This window comes from Falco peregrinus, chromosome 1 (genome assembly GCF_023634155.1).
Source record: "Falco peregrinus isolate bFalPer1 chromosome 1, bFalPer1.pri, whole genome shotgun sequence".
In the NCBI taxonomy this organism is placed as follows: domain Eukaryota; kingdom Metazoa; phylum Chordata; class Aves; order Falconiformes; family Falconidae; genus Falco; species Falco peregrinus.
Window position 1 is genome coordinate 128,527,594 of NC_073721.1, and position 20,428 is coordinate 128,548,021.

Genomic DNA, 20,428 nt, shown 5'->3' on the forward strand with positions numbered 1-20,428 from the left:
CGAACAGCCTTGGATGGAGGAAACTGAGGCACGGAGACCGGTGGCGGCGGGGGGGTTGGCAGAGCTACTCTCCCCTCTTCGCAGTGAAGAACGGGATTTCTCACAGCAGCCCTCTCCCAACACCCTCCCAACCCCGAGGGTGCCGAGGATGTCAGTGTGGCACCAAGCACCCCCCAGACCCCCCTCCTGCCCATGGGACGGGTCACAGCCCCAGAGATTGGCAGCTCGGTGCCATTTAGAGGAAAACCAAAGGTCTAAAGGGGTTTGGGGTGAGGTTTTCCTCCTTTTTTTGATGGCTGGCAGGGGTCCATTGGCCAGCGGTAACCCAGGGCGAGGGGGTGGAGGGGATGCGAGGGGGGATCGGACCAAACCTCCTCCCTGCTCACTGATGCCTACCATCACATGAAGGTGCTGAGTATTTCTCGCCATTTCAAAAGCCGTCTTTCTTGCAGGCTTTGCCTGTAAATGACTTTAATCTTCATAAGCCCAAAAAGTAAAGCTGCTTATATGGCTGGGGCCTGCCGGAGCTCTAGGAGGAACAGGGGGAACGTGGACGAGAGGAGGGGGGGGCAGTTAGCCCAGGGGAAATGAAACCGTACAGTGGATCAAGCCTCGCCATATCCCTGTCCCATCCCCTGCAAGCACCTGGCCACACTGAGGTCTCAGGGGGAGTCAGGATGTGACTTCTGTCGCTACTGCCACCTCCCCTCCGCACCAGGCAGCTCCTGAAGGCTGTGGCACTCCATCCCACCTAGACCTGAGCTGTGCCTGCTGTCCCAGTGCTCCCTATTTTTTCCTTTGACCCCACCAAGAGGAGTCATGGTCCCGATCCTGGCCCAAAAGAGACAGAGCGCTCCCGATTCCAGCTTGCAAATCAGGCAGCCGGCAAAGCCGATGCCTCACGCATCATTCAGTAATTCTCCATGGATGAAGGGAACTATTTTAAACCTACTGAGCCCTGTGTGCCAGATGCCACCTCCACTCAACACCCTTCAAGCCAGCAGAGACCCCCAGGGACACCTCCTCCCTGGGGACACCTCCTTTGGGGCCGGTGGTCCAGGGCACGGGGGGTCCCACTGTACAGCTGTCTTTAGCCCCTTGGCTGAGACAAGCAGGGCAGGGAACAAGGTCCACAAGGTCCAGGGATCAGCCCCAAAATCCATCCCCAGATCTTCCCCCGCCTGCTTCAAGCATCTCCAGGGCAGAAGGTAAAGCCCAGCTTAAAGGGGAGCTGTGCCATCACCCGGCAGCCTCAGCCCCGGCACAGCCTCACCAGTTCCCATGGGCAGCATGGAACCAAGTGATGCTCATCCCCGTGTGGGGACCCTGGGCAGAGACGGGGGGACTGTCCCCACCTCGTACCCTGCCACAGGATCCCAGGACCCCCAGGGCACTGCATTCCGCCCCCTTCCCCAGAGCTGCATCCCATGGGAGCAGAGCCAGACACAGAGGGGCGGTGAGGCAGGATGTGCCGCATCCGTAGGGAATGGTTTTTTTTTATTACAGTTTTAATCTCACAGTCGGTAGCATTACATGAGAATAAAGCACTGGACAGGACTGGAAAAAAAGGCCTCTGGAGACAGCATGCAAACATTGCAACGAGTTTAAAGCAAAACAACCCAAAAAAAAAAGCGTCTCACGGGGACGCGGCCGCACTCTCCCAACCGGGCGGCGAGTCCAGCGTCTCCCCTTTAACCATCACTTCTGTCGTTGGGGTTTCCTTTTTGTGTGTCCGTTTCATTGGCTTATTTATTTTATTATTATTCTTCTTTTATTAACCTTCTTCTCTCTCTTTTTTTTCTTTTTTTTTTTTTCTTTTAATTACATTAAAAAATAAGATTCGTACTTTAGTAAAACACCCAGCGCTCTGCTGGGCCCTGCTTGAAATAATAAAAAACAACCAAAAAACCCAACACCCTCCCCCCAAAAAACTCAGAAAACAAAAAACCCCACCCAAAAAATAATAAAAAAAGAGCTGGGAGACCAAAAAAACAACCCCAAAACCTGGGAAAAAAAAAAAAAAAAAAAAAAAAAAAGGAGATTGATTTGGAAGTTTGGAAGCAACCGGGAGAACTGGCTGGGGGGGGGGGGGGGCAAGAAGGGGGGAAGGACACCCCCGGGGCTCCCTCCTGGCCGCTCCTGGTGGCAGGGCTGGGCAAGGGGGCTGCCCACACCCTGGTCCCCCCTGCAGTGTGGGTCCCCTCCGGCTGCCGGGGGGGTGAGCCTCCCCCTCACAGGTAGAGCTCCTTCTCTTTGATATGCACTAGCTGTTCGCGGAGCTGGTGGAAGGACGGCCGGTGGCCGGGGTCCAGGGTCCAGCACTTCTTCATCACCTCGTAGACGACGGCGGGGCAACCGTCGGGAGCATCCATCTTATAGCCCTTCTCCACGCGGGGTACCACATCCTTCAGGGGCTGGGGGTACAGGGGATGGGTTTCAGGATGAGGAGGTGCGGGTTGCCCCATAAACAGGGGCTCAGCACCCCCAAAAACCAGCCCGGAGGGGAGGGCGGTGGTCCTCACTTACAATTCTTGGATAAGGCACTCGCCCGAAGGAGTAGATTTCCCAGAGGAGGATCCCGAAGCTCCACACGTCCGACTTGGTGGAGAATTTCTGGAGGGAGGGGAGAGAAGCCCTGTGAGCAGGCTCAGGCCGGGGGGGGGGGCAACAGACCTTCCCCACCCTCAGGGCAGCTGGTTTTGGGGGTCAGACAGTGGGAACTGGGGCTCAAGCACCATCTTTACATGTAAAATCATTGGTGGCATGGGACATGTCCCCTTCCTCCAGCCTCCACCACATCCTTGCAGGCAGGGGACCCCCTGGCTCCGCTCACCCACCTTTTCTCTAAGTGCTTCTGGCGCCGTCCACTTCACCGGCAGCTTCCCCGTGTCTTGCGTGGAGGAGGCTTCCTTGGTCAGCCCGAAATCGCTGACCTTCGCGATGTTGTCCTCCGAAACCAGGACGTTCCTTGCCGCCAGGTCCCGGTGGACAAAGTTGTTGGCTTCCAGGTACTCCATGGCTTCACAGACATCTCTGGTTGGGGCGGGGTGGGGAAAAGAGGGTTAGTGAGGTGGCCCCACCATGCCGGTGGGTGCAGGTCAGGGCGGTAGAACAGCCAACCCTTGGTGCCTTGCCCCGTACTTACAAGGAGAACTTCAGCAGGCAGTCTGCACCGAGGACTGACCGCCCGCGCGACCGCAGGTAGTCTACTAGACTGCCCTGGAGGGATGGAGAGAGAGATGGTGCCATCAGGGTCAGCATCCCACACGCTGCCCCCTCCCATGTGGGGCAGGACCTAGGGATGAGGTCCCTCCCTCGGAGCCAACAGGGGCACTGCCACCTCCAAACACCATGGTGGCCCCAGGGAGATGCCACCCAAGCTGGGATGACCCAGCTGTGTCTGCCAGGGTGACACCCTGGGGGAATGCTGTGGGGAGGCGGGGCAGAGGGACCAGAGTAGGAGGGTGGGTACCGGGGTGGGGGTCTCACCTTGGCCATGTACTCAGTGACGATGTAAAGGCCGCTCTTCTCCTCCACGATCACCCCCAGAAGCTGCACCAGGTTGCTGTGTCGGAGCTGCCTGCGCGGCGCAGGGGGCTCAGAGCAGGGCTCTGGGGAGAAGGGGGCTCCCACGGCCCCCGCAGGGCATCGGGGATCACCCGCCTCCACTCATACGGACAGAGGTGCCCCCTCCCTTGCATTGTCGTCGTCCCCCCCCCCGGGTAACACTCACGTCATGACAGACGCCTCCGCCAGAAAGGCTTGCGCTGTGGCGTCGTTTTTAATGCACTTCACGGCGACTTTGTTCCCCCGGTAATCCCCCAGCATCACGTCTGCGGGCCAGGAGAGACGGGCACAGGAGGCACTGGGAAGCATCCCGGCCTCCTGGGACCCCACCATCACCCTGGGGGGGCTACAGAGGAGCCCCCCTGCCTAGGGCCACCGCGGCATTGGGGACACGGGGCTCACCTCCGAATTCCCCTTTGCCAATGATCTGCAACAGCTTGAGGTCCTTCATGTTGAGGGCCCAGCCGCCTGCACGGGGGAGAAGGGAGAGTGAGGGGGTGCGGGGGGGTCCCCAGGAGCCAGGGAAGGGGCACGGCCACTCACTGCGGGAGAACTCGTCCTGTGCTGCCACCGTCCCCTCCATCACCTTGGGTTTGATGAGGCGGGTGCAGAGCCCGTCCGCGTCCGTGGTGTAATGCTGGGGGGGAGATGGGAGTGAGGGGCAGACCTGGGGGGCATCGCGGTGGGATGGGCGGTGCTGGGGGTGACACCCGGGGGTGGGGGTCCCTGCCAAGGCGATGCCAGGCTCTGGGACCCCACCAGGTGGCAGCACGAGGCCACAGATGGGTCCGGTGGGGGCTTGGGGACCCTCCTCCTGGTCCCTCTGTCCCCTGCACATCGTGCCCTGTCAACCCACCTGCTCTGCCCTGTCCCTACCCCCGCCTTGCCCCAGGGGTCTGTCCCCAGCAGCCCCAACCCACCCATGGGAGTCAGCAGAGGAGGTCCCACCACCTCCCGAGCTCCAGACTTGCAGCCCCAACCTCACCCAGGGGGTCAACAGAGAAGGTCCCGCCATCTCCTGGGCTCCAGACCTGCAGCCCCAGCCCAGCCCATGGGTCAGCAGAGAAGGTCCCACCATCTCCTGGGCCACAGGCCTGCTGTCCCACCAGCTCTGACCTATATGGCTCCCCCAACCTCAACCTACGGTCCCCAGGCTGGCCGAGGGGGACAGGACCGGTGATAGCTCCTGTCGACAGGTGAGACCTCACCTCCACCAGCTGCATGAGGTTTTCAAAGTAGACCTCCTCGTCAATGCTCAGCTTGCTGGAGGAGTAGATGATGCGGTAGTGCTCCACCTTCCCCTCGCAACTGACGCACAGGGTGTAGTCCCCGGGGTAGTTGGTGCTCTCCCGCACCAGGAACAGCCCTGTCTCGGGGGGGTACAGCAGCCGCTCTGCCTGCTCCCGCGTGATCTTCCCATGGAACCATCTGCCACAGGGCACAGCGGGCAGGTCAGGGGCTGGGGACTCACTGGCCAGAGCCCTGTGGGGCTGTGTTTGGTGGCGATGGGGACACGGAGCAGCCTGCATCCCCGCCTGCGCGCAGCCAGCTTGCCCGTGCTCCTCCTTGCTGCTCCCCCGCCCCCCGCCCCAGCTCCCTTCACAGCATCCTGCTCCCCCATTCTGGGGACTCAGCCCCTCCGCACTTGGGGGTTTCCATCCCACGGCAGCCCCAGCTCCTCCAGACTGGGGGTCACCGGTGGCTCTGGGATGCAGCAGGGACATCAGAACCATCCACCTACCTACCTGCCTGCCTGCCCACCTCCTGCCCCCCCGCACAGACCCCGTTCCAACCCATTCTTTCCCCCAGCAGCCTTTACAGCCACAGCTTTGGGTCAGGGACCCACTGTGAAATGCCATCTGGCCACCCTCTGCCCGCTGAGCCCAAGCCCTGGCCCCTTCCCCCTCCCGACCCCACTAAGGGTCCTGGCGAGGGACGCTGCTTCCATCAGGACACAGGGCGACTGGCTCTCTGGCCCAGCACAGGGGGGCTGCTCCAGACCAAGCCAGCTGCCCCCAGCCCACCCCGGCAGAGTCCTTGGCAGATACTCACGGCATGAGGCTGAGCTTGATCCCAGCTTTCACTCCTTCCCGCTTCTGCACGTAGTTAGCGGGGATGATGCCCTCCCGGCCCACCTTGTTTTTCGCCTTGTACCAGTTGGGATCCTGTGGGGACAGCAGAGGTGTCACCACCAGCCCACGGCCCCTGGAGATGGCAGCATCCCACCAAAGGAGCCCGTGGGGGTGTCAGCGCGGTCCCTCCTTTCCCAGGCAGCTGCCTGCGTGTCCCCAGCCCCCCGGCCCGGCTGCAGGCAGGACAGGGTGGCCAGGGGACAGCCGCAAAGGTTGGGGTTGGTGCTGGGGCCAGCAAACCCCAGTGCTCGTGGCCCCATGGGGGTCACTGCAATCCCCCTCCCAGGCTGCTGGGCATCCCGGAGCCCCCCGAACTACAGCCCCTCTCTTTTTCTCCCCCGGCACCCAGCACAGCATCGCTCCCCAGTTGCGAGCCTCTCCCCTCCCTCCTCCACCTCCCAGGAGGCACCGAGAGGTTTACATTTCGGAGAAACCTTAACTAACGAGGCCATGAATTAATTAACCAAACGAGTGGCCCCATTCCTGCCCTGCTGGCTCTGCGGGACTTCCAGCGGGACCAGGGGATCCCACCAGCACAGCAAAAGTCCTGCGGGGTGCAGGGACGCTCCTGGCATCCCGTGGAAATCCCAGCATTGGGAGTGGCAGCAGCAGGGGGGTCGTGGGGAGGCAACGGCCATACCTTGGTGACAGCGACGATGGTAAGGACGTCTCCTTTGCTGAAAGGCAGGTCCTGCTCCGCCGTACCGTGGAAGTTGTACTTGGCGATACATTCTGTACCAGATGGCCAAACGGCCTGGCCGGGGAGAGGGGGGCGGCTCAGAGTCTGGCTGGGCGCAGCCCCCACCCTCAGCCCCCCTTGACCCATAGGGACCCCTGCCACAGGCACGTGGGGCCCCTGTCTCTCTGATGCAAACCCAGATGGGATTCACTTAAACCAGAACCAGTTTGGGGGATTTGGGGCAGCCCTGAGAGCTCAGACAGTGATTTTTGGCTGGAATGGGGACAGAAGGGGGGACACAGACACAAAACTGCAGGTCCCTGCAGTGCTGGGCTTCTGCAGGGGCATGAGGCGGATGGGGACAAGTGTCCCCATGTCCCTCCTGAGCCTTGGGGCCATCTCTGAATGGCTGGAGAGCCTGCTCCACCCCTGCCTCTCCTCCCTGCCCGGCACTTACCTGCATCCCTGACATCTTCTCAGGAGGTTGGGGAGCACGAATCTCACAGGGGGGACACGCCACTTGGTACCATGAGACCTGCAGAGGGAAAGGACGACTGAGAAGCAGGCATGGTGGGGCAGGCTGCGGAAGGGTGATGGGCAGGGAGCAGCCCCCCCTGCAAAGGATGCTCCCCAGGGTGAGCAAGCATCTCTTCCACCACCGAGAAGGGAGCAGGTCCTGCCTGAGGTGCTGCTTCCAAAACGTCCCCAACCCAATGTGAAAGTGGGAGCTCCGGGTCTGCTCAGCCCCCCCGGCAGCTGGGGGCCGGCGCCGAGCTGCTCACCCAGATTATAAGGTATTTGCACGGATACAGCTTCTTAAGAGCGGAGTTTTACATGCTGTGTGGCCACTGCAGCATCTGCACCAGCAATCCCAGGGAAAAACCAGGACGGTGCAGAGATGCCCGGGGATGGGAAGGGAACTGAGATGACCTCCGGGGCAGCTGAAGCCCACTCCCCAGCCCAGAGTGGTTACTGCACCGTGGTGGCCAGCTGAGAACCAGCCGCGAGAAGCTCCAGACCCTCTGCCTGGCATGTGCACAACCACCTCTGCCTTGGCAAGCCCCCCAGCCCCATCCTGCAAAGCCTCCTGCACCCTCCTCCAGGGTGGTGCACCCATCAGCAAGGCAGTGCACAGGCCCTGCAGCACCAAGGGGGAAACTGAGGCACAGGGCAGCGATGGGATCCAGCTGGCGAGGAGCAGCCACCCTGAGCCCCCCGCTCACACCCCACCCAGCATCCCGGTGTCCATCCCCCCCGGCAGCACCAGGGGCTATGCAGCCTGAGCCCCGCTCTCCCATGATGCCTGCTGGCCCACGTGTGGAAACATCCAGCCCTGGGAGCTTCCCAGGTCTGGGATCCAAAAGAAATAAAATAAATCTATTCCGTGCAGGATAAAACCCATCAGCGCTGCGGGACGCAGGACCTCCTGCCGGCTCCTAAATCCCAGGAGGATGCACCCTCCGGGGGTGCTGTGCTCCCCCCCAACAGCGTCTGGGCTGGGTTGCATCCTGCCCTGCACGTGGGAGGGGAACAAACCCAGCTTTATTTTCGCCACTTCTACCCCTGGGAAGAGATGAAGTCACCGGCCCCGGCGTCAAACCAGGCTTTCTTGGGCCAGGGCACCGGGGTCGTGCCGAGCGGGGGGCACGGAGCAGGATGCGTGGGATGCAGGCAGGGCATCGCTGCCCGCACACCCCAAAACCCACCCAGGTAATGAATTCCTCATATCGATTCGGAGCTGCCAGTGGCCATTGCTCCCGGCCCTGCTGTCAGCAGCTCAGAATATTTTGGGAAGGCGGAACCGAAACGAGAGGCAAGGCCGGCAGGGACAGGAGGAGGAAGAAGATAAGGGGCAGAACCACGGGGAGGAAGAGAGCGGGTGCAAACATGCGAGCATGGCCCCGCTTCCACCACAGCCGTGCCCGGAGCCTTCTGGAAAAGGCATCACGTTGTCACGACCTCCCTCACCTTCCCCTGGAGAGGGGACATGCTGCAAGTTGCTTTATTTTTGGCATCAGAGAGGAGAAATCAAGGCTCAGGTGCTCACCCTAAGGACAGAGCTTGGGGACCCAAAGCTGAGCGTTGGGGTTCACCAGTGAAGCCCATCACCGCAGCGTCAGGGCCCCATGTGTCAGGTCGGTTTTCCTCCCAGCCAGCCCCAGGGCTGTTGATGAAGAAAAGCCTCTCGAGATGGCACCAAACCCAACTTGGTGGCACCCACGAGCCTGGGGATACCATCACCGAGGCGGCGAGGACCCAGGGGAGGGCAGCACTGGGTGATGCTGGACTGAAGACCATCAGCTGGGAATGCAGCCCCAGCTCAAACCCTCTTCATTTTCACGGTGATTTTTGGTTAAATTCTGAATTTATACCTGGTGGGGAGCAAAAATTTCAGCAAAGGGTCTGGACACCGCCAGTATGAAATGCAGCTCAAGAAAAACAGGGAATAAACTACACCTCTCCATCAGAGGGATGTGGCTGAAGTCTGGAAGGACCTGGTTTAGGAATACGTGCCCCTGCATCCCTGCGGAGGCAATTTCCCATCACTTGGGTTTTCAGCCCCGTTCTCCATCCACGCCCCCCCCCCCCCCCCCCCCCCCCAGATGCCAAGCAGGAGCCGGCCCCGGGTGTTGCTCAAGGAGCAGCTCAGCCCCGAAGCGCTGAGTCAGCGCTTCCCACAGGCTGGGCACTCCGGTGTCGCCGCTTTAAAATAACCAAAGGAGAAAATGCAAGCAGGATGGCCGTTTCAACCCAGATGTGACCACAGCTGGAAAATTCCAGCTGGGTTTTGCCTGCTGGAGCTGGGTGGGGATGCCGGGCAGCATCACCTGGAAGGGATGCCCACAGGTCTGTCCCAGGACCACAGTCTACCTGGAGGTTGGAAAAGCCATTTTCCACCCTGCGTGGGAGCTGGACTTTCCCAATCCCCGAGGCCGGTTGTTTGAGCTTTCAGCTCACGAATGTCACCAGCATTTATATTTCATAAATGCAGAGAGGATACAAAATTTATAGTTTTTTCTTCTTTTTTTTCTTCGGGTTTCAAGCCTTCATAAGAGTATTTTCTTTCTCAGACAAAACTGTCCCAGCAAACCACACCAAGAGGAACACACTCCAGCCAGACCCAGGATTTTTACCTTCCTGAACCACGGACATTCATGGCATCAGGTGGTGGCATTGTTATAAATATAGCGCAAGAAATTTGCTTATCGGTTCTACAGGGGAGGCGGTTAACGGCACCGGGAACTGCCCTTTGCAGAGCCCCTGACGCCCCCTTCTACACGTCGGCACAGACCTTCCTCCTCCTGAGGATGACTTTTAAGCAGCAGCCTGATTTTTTTTTTTTTTAATTGTTACCTAATTTCTGCCTTAAAGCCGAGGCTTTCCGAAGAGGAGGAAACCACAGGCCCCCAAGAGCACCAAGCTCCGGGGCCACTGCCAACCAGCCCCCGAAGGCACCGCTGCCTGCGGTGGCCTCATGTGACAGCCAGCGGTTCCTGCCGAGCGCGTCACCCGCCGTCACCCAGGCCGGCCCCAGCCTCGTGCCAGCGTTCGCTTCCGCCATCCCAGCTTATCCCTATGGGATGCCGGGTTGGGAGAAGGATGCAGTGATGCTGGTGCAGATCCAGAGCCTAAAGGCAGCATCCCCTGCCTTCCCTGCCGGCGAGCTCCGGGAAAACACCGGCATCGCCCCTTCTCTCCGAAAGCAGAGGTGCTTCCCCAGGGAGGGTGCGCAGCAGCAGAAGTCAGCTTGAAAAAAAATAAAATTAAATTAAAAATATAGCCACGGAGCAGCCCAACCAATTCAGCAGGGCCGAGGGCCAGGTTTGGCTATTTTCAGCCCTGCAGACAAGGGTTTCACTCCCCCTGGAAACTCCCCATCCCCAAAGAGGCGCTCAGGGAAGCAGCCGGGGCACCCACCAGCCTTTTCTCCGCAGAAAACCACTTCCCTTTCTTCCCCATCCTCCGCCTGAGCATCCTTTGAGCCGCTCCACCCAGGCACCCTGGTGAGGAACCTCAGCCCGGTGCTGCGGAGGGCCGGGGGCCATGCGGTCTGTGATGGGGTCACCCACCAGGTCAGGCCCATCCCTGCTGCCTCCCTCCCAGCCCCGCTCCTGGATTTCCCTCCAGGAAGCCCGGCTCAGCAGCCAGCAGCTGGGAAGGGTGGGCAGGGCAGGTACGGTGAATAGCTTTGCCACACGGGTAATCCAAAGGGCACCACGAAAATGAGCCAGGGAAACCTTTTTTCTTGTTAATCACCAGCCAAAATCGTGCTGTGCCAAACCCGCAGGCAGGCTGGGACCGGCGCCCGGGGGGAGTCAGGGACCCCAAACCACCCGAAGAGCACCGGCACCATCGGATGGGTTGCGGGAAAGATGCTGCATTTCCATTTCAAACCCAATCAGCTGGAGGGAAACGGGGAGCAGACCCTGCAACACTATTTAAAATAAAAGTTTAGTTGTAGATGGCAGGAAAGCTTCATTCCTGTCGGAAATGGGCATGCAGGCGCCATCCACATCCACCCCACCCCGCTCATCCATCTCACCCTCACCAAAACATCTCCCAGCGCTCAACAACCCGAGTTTCTTTAAACTTAAAAAAAAACAAAAAAAAACTAAAACCAGACAACATCCTTACTCTCTCCAAAAGATCTTATCGCCTGTTATTACAAGTAACACCTACGATTGCTATAATCGAAAGAAAAACGTTCCTCCTTTATCTCATCAGCGAGCTGGCTGCGCTCACAAGGGAGGGTTTTGCTGCTGCTCCCCCAACCCAGCTTTGACCAGGTGCCCTGCTGGGGAAGGAGGGGGGGGGGGTCCTTCCTTTTTTTTTTTTCTTTTTTTTTTCTTTGGGGATGTGTGTTTCTTCTTTTCAAAAGAAAAAGAGATGATGTTGCTGCTCAGACCTCAGAAGGTGCCTGGAAGATAGTCGGAGGCAGGTGGAGGCCTGGAGAGATGCTGCTCCCGGCCTCCCCATCGCAGAGGGGTTTTCCTGGTCCTCCTCTTCCCTACGAAAATCCTCATCAGGATGAAATCATCCTGCCCTCATTACCCCACAAGTCACCCTGGTATTCCCATCCCAGGTGCTGGAGGGTGTCAGGGTATCCCCAGAAATGGGCACATGGTGCGGAGAGGAGTGGCTGCCGGTGAAGCCGCCCTGGCGCTGGCAGGGGCCAAGCCAGGATGCGGTTGAAAGGTTTTTTTGCAAACACCCACCCAAAACTGAAAAGGCAGCGGGGAGGCAGCAGTCGCAGGGCAAAGAGCACCCAAAACTCCCCGGGTTCACAGGGATAGCATCCCTGAGGAGCTTATCCCAGTGCCGCTCCCCGTCGCGAGGCTTTGGCTCATCACTACCTTCCTGCTGATGCCCAATGAGGGATGGGAGGACAGGGACCCCCTTCTCCCAGGGATGCTCCCAAAGCCTCCTGCATCCCCCCGCCGCGCTTCCACGGACCTCTTCGGCCACTCTGCCTTGCCAGGATTGGGATGGGCTCCTGCGTGGGGGTCCGGTGGGAACAAGGGAACAAACCCCGGGGGAATGTGAGGGGCGAGATCCCCTCTGTCCTGAGAGGAAGGCAGCCATCCTCCTCCTCCTCCTTTGGCTCCCTGGCCCTTTCACCTTCGATTTTCAATTTTTATTTTTTTTATTTTTTTTTTTTACTTTTTTTTCCCCACGATGGCACAGCCCCTTTCACTCTCGATAAACCTACGAGCAACAGCCAGGGCTATAAATAACCCGTCAACGCCTTATTGACAAAAAAAAAAAAAAAAAAAAATTAAAAAATATATTGTTGCCGGCCCCTTTTGAGGGCCGGCCCGAGCTCCCCCCTCCTGCACGAACCGCTCTGCACAGCCCCGCCAGCAACTCGGCCTCCCGGTACCGAACCGGCCCCGGCCTTTGTACCGGATGGGGCCACAGCAGGGGGCGGGGGCGCAGCCCCTTACCGGGGGCAGCTCCGGGGCTGCGGGGCCGGCCCCCCCGGAGCGGGGGATGCTGCCGGGTCCCCGGCTCTCCCCGCCGCCGCAGCCGGCAGGATGCGCCCCCCGCCCCCCCGGCGGCTGGGGGATGCTGGGGTCCCCGGGGACGGTGGCTGAGCGGGAGCGGCCTGTGATGGGGTCACCCACCGGGTCAAGCAGCCCGAGGCGGCTGTCCCCGTCCCCGTCCCTGTCCCCGTCCCCCTCCGGTTCCCCCCGCCTCCCCGGCCCGCCCCGCAGGCCCCATTGTCTGCGCTCCGCACCCGCCGCGCTCCCGGCCCCGCTCCCCCCGCGGCGGGGGCGCTCCCCAACCGGGGGTACCCGGGGGAGGGGCACCCCCCATGGCCCACCTCCCCCCCCCCCCGGGCGGCGGGGCTCCCCGGTACGGCGCGGGCAGGCGGCGGCACTCACCTCCCTCCGGGCAGGGGGCTCAGCCCGCCGCCGGCTGCTCCATGCGGCGCTGCCGGGGGCCTCCGGGCTCGGCTGGGCCGGCGGGGGGGCGCGGGGGGGCGGAAGGGGCGGAGGAAGCCGGAGCCGCCGGAGTCACCGCCGCCGCCCGGCGGGGCCGAACCCGGTGCGGCGGGGAGCCGGTGCGGCGGGGCGCGGGGGCGGGGGGAGGCGGGGGGGGAGCGGCGCGTCCGCCGCCCACCTCGGGCCGGGCGAGGGGCGCGGGGTCCGCCCGGGGCGGCGGGGCCTGCTGGAAGGAAGCGGCGCCCGGAATCGGAGCGCCCCGAGCAGCGCGCCTGCGCCGGCACGGCTCGGCCCGGCACGGCGGGGCACGGCGCGGGGCCGCCACCTGCCGGGGACCGCCGCACCGCGCCCGTCCGCACCGGCATCGGCGTCCGCACCGGCACGCGCGTCCGCACCGGCATCGGCACCCGCGCCCGTACCCGCAGCGGCACCGGCATCGGCACCCGCATCCGCACCGGCACCCGCACCGGCACTGGCACCCACATCGGTACCAGCATCTGCACCCACAGCGGCACTGGCACTGGCATCGGCACCAGCGTCCTCACCCACACCCACGCCAGCATCTGCGCCCGCACCAGCACCCATACCCGCACCTGCACCAGCATCACCATCTACACTGGCACCCACACCCATACCCACACCTGCATCGACAACAGCATCCGCACCCATACCTGCACCAGCACCTGTACCCTCAACTGTGCCCACACCAGCATCAGCACCCGCATCTGCACCTGCCCAGCATCATGATCCACACTGGCACCCACACCTGTATCGGCAACAGTACCTGCACCAGCACCCGTACCCACACCAGCATCGAGCCGTGCTGCCCAGCCCCAGCCTCGTGCTGTCCCCCGGGTTCCTGCGTGGGCCGGGGGTGCCTGCTTGGTGGGTGCTTGCATGGGCGCAAAATAGTACTAAAAGTGCACTAAAATACTAATATAATAATAATAAATCAACACTAAATAATAATAAAATGCTCAAATAACAAAATAATTATATAATCTCTAAAGTAATGTAACATAATACAACATAACATAATATAAACCAACATAATATAAATATACTGTAATATAAATATAACATACTATAGTATCTAGATGATCTTTAAGGTCCCTTCCAACTCAAACCATTCTATGTTTCTATGGTTCTACAATATAATATAAACAGCAATGATGATGATGATGATGATGATGGCAGGGGGTAGTGGGCTCCAGCTGCGGCCGGGCAGGCAGAGAGCAAGGGTACCCCTGGGCCAGGCACCCCCCCACCCTGACTGGCCGCAGCATGGCAGTGCCCTGGGGGTGCCAGAGTGTGGGGGGCTGTTCCAGCAAGGGAACGGGATGGAGGGAGGTCTGGGAGAGGGGAAATGGTGTTTGGGCATCCTGGCACGTTTCCTTGTCGGCCACCATGCTGGTCCCTGGGGATGCTCCGCAACCCGCTCAGTCCCCAGTGCATCCATCCGTGGGGAGGGGCGCAGGTTCAGGAGTGCTGGGGCAGGGCAGCAGGACTGGCAGGGCCCAGAGACCCCCCACTTGCCACCGAGAAGCCCTGCTGGCCGTGTGGGCTGCCGGAACGCTGAAGTGTGATGGTGCCTCGGTGACACCGAGGTGGCTGTCACTTCCTGCTCCAGCGCTGCCGCCATGTACGCCACTGCAGGAAGCCCAGGCACCGGCCTCCCGCCACTTTTTGGCTCCCACTTGCATCCCCCCATCCTCCAGCATCCCCCCACCAAGGCATGGGCGACCAAAAAACAGCCTGGCCAGGAGCACAGTGCCAGCAGCTCTGGTGGCCCAGGGAGGGTCTGAATGCTTTGCTCCGAAGCCGTTGCGTGGGAAGAAATTGTGGCCAACTTCCCTGCGCTGAGTGTGATGCCCCCAGGGATGGGGAGGGGGGAACCCTTCCCACCCACCTCAGCCCCTCTTCTGCTAGATAAAGGATGAGGGCTCAAAATACAAGCCCTTCAGAGAGCCAGGGATGCTCTCCCTGGGACCAGGAAGAAGTGATGGAGATGTGAAGGGGACAAGGGGACAGGGAGAGGCAGGGGACAGAGCTGGGGAGATGCCCGTGGCCGAGGGAGCGGGTTGCAAAGCCCTGCTTATTTCCAGGTAGCACATCCTTGCTCCTACAGCGCGTGGGAAAGAGCCAGGGACCCGCTCTGGCGTCCAGCATCCCAGGGCCTTCGCAGCCCCGAGTTTCCCCTGGGACCTGGCGGGTTCACTGAGCGTTGGGAAGGTGGGGAAGGGGCTCATCCTCACCCAGCCCCCATGCAGAGCGGTACTGGGAGGAAATGAAACCAGCTCATGCATCTGTTTGCATCAGAAGCGCACCCGCAGCTGCAAGCCCCAACCCACCCACGCATGCATCAGTGCACCCACCTTGGTTTGCACATGCACCGGCATTACCTGTGCCTGCTCACAAATGCAGCTGGGTGTGCAAGTGTGCGTGCAGGGTGGGTGCATGCACGTGCCAACAGCCGGTTGCACGCCCAGCACGCACAAACCCAGCATCTATGTCCTCTGCTCGGAGTAAAGGCACAGCCCACCAGGCTGAGCGCTCCTGTCCCGCCTGCCCTCTCCCTGCCAGATCCCATTGCTGGGGGCACAACGCAGCCCCCACCCCGCTGCTACGCAGCCCCCCCACCCGGGTGGTGCACTCAGGGGTGGAACAGCCACAGGGACCAGAGACCGAGGAGAAGGGAGGTGAGACTTGGGGGGTTTTCCCTCCGGGTGTTTCCATCAGCGGGTGGGAATTTCACGTGTATTTTTTGTGTGACAGTAACTAGAAGTCCAGAAATATCCTTCCTCTCAGCACCACCGGATCCAGGAATCCTCTCTCCCCAGGATGGGGAGCAGCACGGGGCCGGTGGGTCTCAGCTCTCAGATGAAAAGACCAGGCAAGAATCCAGCTTGGTGGTGAATGGTTTCCAGTCCCAGATTTTCCCAGTCCCTCAGACCTAAGAATAGGAAAATACCCCAAAAAACACACAGCCATGAATGCTCGGAGCTGCTGGGGGTGGCAGGGGGTGGGTGTCTCCCCTCTGATGGTTTATCCCTGAATCTCCAAGACCATCAGCATCCCCAGAGATGGCTGGAAGGGTGACGCAGGTGATGGTGGCCAAAGCTGAGCCATGCAGGAGACCCAGAGGGGAATCCTCTGGGCACAGCTCGCTGCGATGTCCCTCCTGGCTGGGATTTTTCCCAGGAAGGGTCTTTGCTTGAAGGGTGGGTGATCCCCTGGCTAGAAGGGAAGGATGGGTTTGGCCACGCCAGGCAGAGAGGTGGAGGGCCACCTCCTTGCCTTGCACCAGGAGAGGGGGCCCTTCAGCTGGCGGGAATCGGCAGGAAAAGGGAAAATAATAGAAAAGGGGAAAAAAAAACCCCGAACACAAGAGAGGAGGAGCTGTGAATAAAATCCCGACCGGCTGATATTCCTCTGCTTCAGGGAGCAAAGCATGGGCAACCGCCCACTCATCGGTCTGCTGCTTCCCTGCATCCCCTGGCTGTGGCGTCCCAGTTGGGCAGCAGGTTTGGTGCCTCCAAGGGATGCAGGCGGTGCAGGCTGGAGGAGGAGTGGTGGGCAGGGAAAGGGAATGTTGCTGCCTTGGATGTACGAGACAGTGGAGAATCCGCAGGCGATGGCTGGAAACATCAGAGGCAAGCTGGCGTGAAAGCTCCCAGCTCATTCGACCCTGGAGGATTCACCTTCGAGCTGAAAAAACCCTGAAGGGAACCAGGTTTGCCTGGTTCTGTGGCTCCCAGAACTACAGGGGTGGTGTGGGACATGGGATGCTCTGCGGGGAGGGGGGGGGTGGATCAGTCTCCTATAGATCCCCCTCCCCAAATGTAGCTCCCTCCAAAAACTCCGAGCAGGGGTGAACCCCCTGGCCCTGTGCTCAGCAGCGAAAGGCACTGCTAGAGCTGGTGTGACAGATGCCACCGGAGGGCGTTCATGTCCCAAGCCCCAGCGAGAGGGGACAAAAATGCTTCAGTGAATTAGAGTCCTGCGCTCCGCGCAGCACTGGCAGCCAGCCCTGGCTCTCTGGGGGCTTCTCACCCTGTGCCAGCCCCCAGAGCCCCTCGGGTGCGAGGGCAGCCTCATTTGAAGGGGTCTCCTGGGGGGCCCTGGGTTCCAGAATAGTTTTAATTAAAGCAGAAGGGGAGTGGGCTGGGGACACTGCTCTCGGTGGGTGGCTTTTCACCTCCAGCATGGGATCAGACTAGACCCACCACTCTGCCTGTGACCCCCCTGGCACCGGGGGGGTCAGCGCCAGCCCTGCGTTATCCACCCTGCTGGGACCCAGGGAGCTGGTTTTAGGTGAGAGCGGAGCAGTGACCTGGGACTCCTTACAGGGCCAGTTAACAGGAGTCTGTGAGGGCAGATGAGAACCCATCCCCCTGTGTGATGCCCCCAGATCTACACTTGCTCTGCGGTAGCTGCTGCTAGCCTGCCACCACAGACCCAGCACCAGCTTTGGGGACATACAGGTGACTGCCAGCCCTGTATGACATGCATCCCGGCTGCCAAGCCCACACCCTGCTGCTGAGGCTGGGTTTGAGGACCATCCGAAATCCCAGAGACTTTTGGCTCATGCTGCCAGTGCTTGCAGCACCCAGTGGCCCCCAGCTCCATGGGGACATGTCTCCAGGGCTGCTCCCCATCTCCCCTCTCCCTTGCTTTCCCCCATGGAAAATCATGCCCATGCAAGGGTGGGGGGGCAGCCAGGCTTGAGGCTGTTCCCGGGAGCCTATAGCTTTTCTCCAGTAGTGCTTTGCGTGCAAAGAGCGGTTATCTCTGCATCTCTGTTCTTCCCTTCTTAACCTGGGGACAAACTCCATCCTTACCCACTCTCATGTTCTCTCATTAACAGGTACCTTGTACCGCTGATGACACAGGGCAATCGATCAGCCCAAACACTGTCTCCTTTCCAGAGGGAAGAGGGAGGTGAGGAGTGGGAGGAGGAGAAGGAATAGAATCATGGAACGGTGTGGGTTGGCAGGGACCTTAAAAATCACCAAGTTCCACCCCACTGCCAGGGGCAGGGACACCCCCCCCAGCCCAGGCTGCTCCAAGCCCCGTCCAGCCTGGCCTTGGGCACTGCCAGGGATGGGGCACTCACAGCTGCTCTGGACAGCCTGTTCAAGAGGGGTTCATACTGATTTAGGAGCCCTCACAGCACAGGGGCAGAGCCATGTACCAGCTCTGTTGGCTCCAGCTTTCCTCCATCCACAGGTCTAGCCTGGGTCGAGCAGAGGACCAGCATCTTCTCTGAGCCACCACAGAAGGAAACTTCACCAGGGAAAAGTCCCATCAGCTCCAGCATTCCAGAAGCTGCTCAGTCTTGGAGGCTGAGCAAAGATTTTCTCCCCCAAAAGGCAGAAACCGGCCATTATCCCCGCTGTGAAGCACTGCTCCTGGGGTTCAAGGCACGGGGGAGCCTGACTGTCCGAGGAGTGAAGCTGCAAAGAGAAAGATGAACTCCCAAGGTCTGACGGTGCAGCAGGGCCAGCAGGATGCAGGGGCAAAGCTCACCATGCTTGGAGGATCGGCTGCCACCAGCTCAGATAGACATGTCCCCAAAAGCACTGGCAGAAAGAAAAATCATGCATGGCTCAGAAATAGAGTTTAAGGTACAATTCAGAGTTTTATTTTAAGCTCTAGGGCACCAAGGGTGGAATTTTTGACATCAAGGGATTGTCATCAGTGTTGGGGACAAGCAGCAAAAGGGAGACACCCAAGAGTTAATCCCCATGGGGAGATGATTCCTGATAACAGATCTCACAAGAGAATAAACAAGCAGCCAAAGGAAAGAAGTTAGAAATAAAGGATGTGCTTTTATTGAGGAGGGTCATTAAGTGTTGGAGCAACTTGCCCCTCTCTTCCATCTGGGAGGAAGAGTGGTACCTCTAGCCTGTTTTGGGGCTGGGTACAGGAGGGGAGGACATGCCACCACCCCGAATGCTGGCACCAGGCAGGTGTCTCAGCTCGAGGGAGGTGTGTGGCTGCCTGAAGTCTTTCCCTGTGGGAATGAGGGAGCTGGGAGCAGCCCCCGCTTTGGAAGAGGAGCTGAAGCTCAGCTGCCATGGCTGGTCTGCTGACTCATTTTAAAACCGACAATAAAAGCAATTGGCCGTGGAGTGATAAAAGCTCCTCTGACTTATCACCACCCCAATTTCAGTATCACAGCACTTGCAGGCTACTTGGGGAGTAATTGGATTGCTTAATTGAGGAAGATCATTAGGGGAAAGCAAAGATAGGGGAGCTGGAGTCCCTTACCTTCTCTGAGCAATTGGGGCTTTCATGATGCTGATCGATGGATTTGTTTATCAGGAAGAAATGAGGAAGAGGAGGCGGTGAAGAGCTGAGATCCTGCACCTTGAAGCGAGCAGGGTGCCCCCATCCCTTTCTCACAGAGGGTCCCTGGCTGGGGGGATCTGGGGGTGGAGCTCTGCTCCAGAGCAAAGAGCAGTGCAGGGCTGAGCGACCTGGTTTGATGCTCAGCCTGTGCTCGCTGCTCTCCTCCCTGCATGCTGGAGGCTGCCTACACACCCGGCAGGGAAAGCATCTGCTGAAGGAGCCTCCTTGGCTTTGATCTTCCAGCCATATTGTCCAGGAGCAGGCAGGAGGCCTGGGGATGGGGTTGGGGTGGCAGGGCTTGAAGGGGCAGTGTGGCTGCAGCACCCCCAGCAAGAAAAGTGGGACCTCACCAGGGGTCACTGGGCTCTTGGACGGGCCAGCATGTCCAAGGAGAGGTGTGCGTGCAGGGACATCAGACCAGGGTCTCAGGACATCCTCCCACCTGTGCAAGCTGCCTGGAAAGGTCTCTTGCATGTGATGTCTCCATTGGCATCCAGGGGAGGGGAGAGATGCCACCTGAAGATGGGGCTTTATAAAGTGGGGTGTTTTGCCTCCAACGCCACAAAGAGAAGGGCTGTGTGGGGAGGGATAGCCACCTGCCCATTTCTCTTCCCCTCGAGCCTCTTCCCTTTCCCTTCTCCATCCTGATGCTGGGGTGACTCTTTCTTCCAGGTCTCTGGTCTCCAGGCTGTACCCGCTGGTACTGGCAGCCGTGTCCCCGGTCAGGCAATCAGCCCCTGATAAATGTATCTCAGGGAGACCTTCCACCACCAAGGGGCTGTTTCACCTCAGTGATGTTAATATTAATCTGCTTATCTGCCCGGCGGCTATAAAACACTCATCTCCAAAGGGAAAAAAAAAAAATTCCCACCCTTCTTTATAACTGCACTTGCTTATTTCGGGCCTTATCGGTAAACACAGGCAGAGTCACGCAACGGCTTCAGAAAACGGGGCCTCTGGTCCTACACCAGCATCAGCCTGGCATGGTCTCACTGCAGCTGGAGTCACTGGGCCAAGTCCATGGGAGCCTCTCCGCCCCACAGGGATGGTGTGAGGCGCTGCCACTGAGTCCCTGCTGGTCCCAGTGCTCTTCTGAATCACCAAGTCAGGCACTGAGAGACCCATGCCCAGGAAGATCCCACCTTACCTTCCCCTGCAGCAGACGAATGCCAGCTTTGGGATGTCCCTAGTGGAAAGGTGGTTCTTGACTCTCTTGTCTTGACCTATGGCCCTTGTCATGTATAATGGAG

At 59.8% G+C, this 20,428-nt stretch overlaps 2 protein-coding genes across 2 annotated transcripts; one reads left to right on the forward strand and one right to left on the reverse strand.

The window, feature by feature from the left end:
* Positions 1-1,469: 1,469 nt before the first annotated feature.
* CSK (C-terminal Src kinase) lies at positions 1,470-12,935 on the reverse strand. Its single transcript, XM_055789824.1, has 13 exons — positions 12,765-12,935; positions 6,836-6,913; positions 6,340-6,453; positions 5,620-5,732; positions 4,776-4,995; positions 4,111-4,204; positions 3,970-4,035; positions 3,734-3,833; positions 3,490-3,580; positions 3,146-3,219; positions 2,838-3,033; positions 2,527-2,613; positions 1,470-2,414 (listed from the first exon to the last, which is right to left on the reverse strand). Exons 2-13 carry the CDS (start codon positions 6,848-6,850, stop codon positions 2,232-2,234), a joined length of 1,353 nt encoding a protein of 450 aa, XP_055645799.1. The 5' UTR covers positions 6,851-6,913; positions 12,765-12,935; the 3' UTR covers positions 1,470-2,231.
* Positions 11,865-20,060, forward strand: LOC129783834 (collagen alpha-1(I) chain-like). Its single transcript, XM_055796139.1, has 3 exons — positions 11,865-11,918; positions 12,594-15,523; positions 18,054-20,060. The coding sequence occupies exons 1-2, from the start codon at positions 11,865-11,867 to the stop codon at positions 13,569-13,571; spliced, it is 1,032 nt and encodes a 343-aa protein (XP_055652114.1). The 3' UTR covers positions 13,572-15,523; positions 18,054-20,060.
* The last annotated feature ends 368 nt before the right edge of the window (positions 20,061-20,428 follow it).

Excerpts from the sequence above, each read along its gene's own strand:
- CSK (XM_055789824.1), bottom strand. Across the intron at positions 5,733-6,339 it reads CCATCGTCGCTGTCACCAAG|GATCCCAACTGGTACAAGGC; the intron begins GTATGGCCGTTG and ends CTGTCCCCACAG. Across the intron at positions 2,415-2,526 it reads GAGTGCCTTATCCAAGAATT|CCCCTGAAGGATGTGGTACC; the intron begins GTAAGTGAGGAC and ends CTGTACCCCCAG.
- LOC129783834 (XM_055796139.1), top strand. The coding sequence starts at position 11,865 with ATGGGCTCCTGCGTGGGGGTCCGGTGGGAACAAGGGAACAAACCCCGG. Across the intron at positions 11,919-12,593 it reads GGAACAAACCCCGGGGGAAT|GCCCCATTGTCTGCGCTCCG; the intron begins GTGAGGGGCGAG and ends CCCGCCCCGCAG.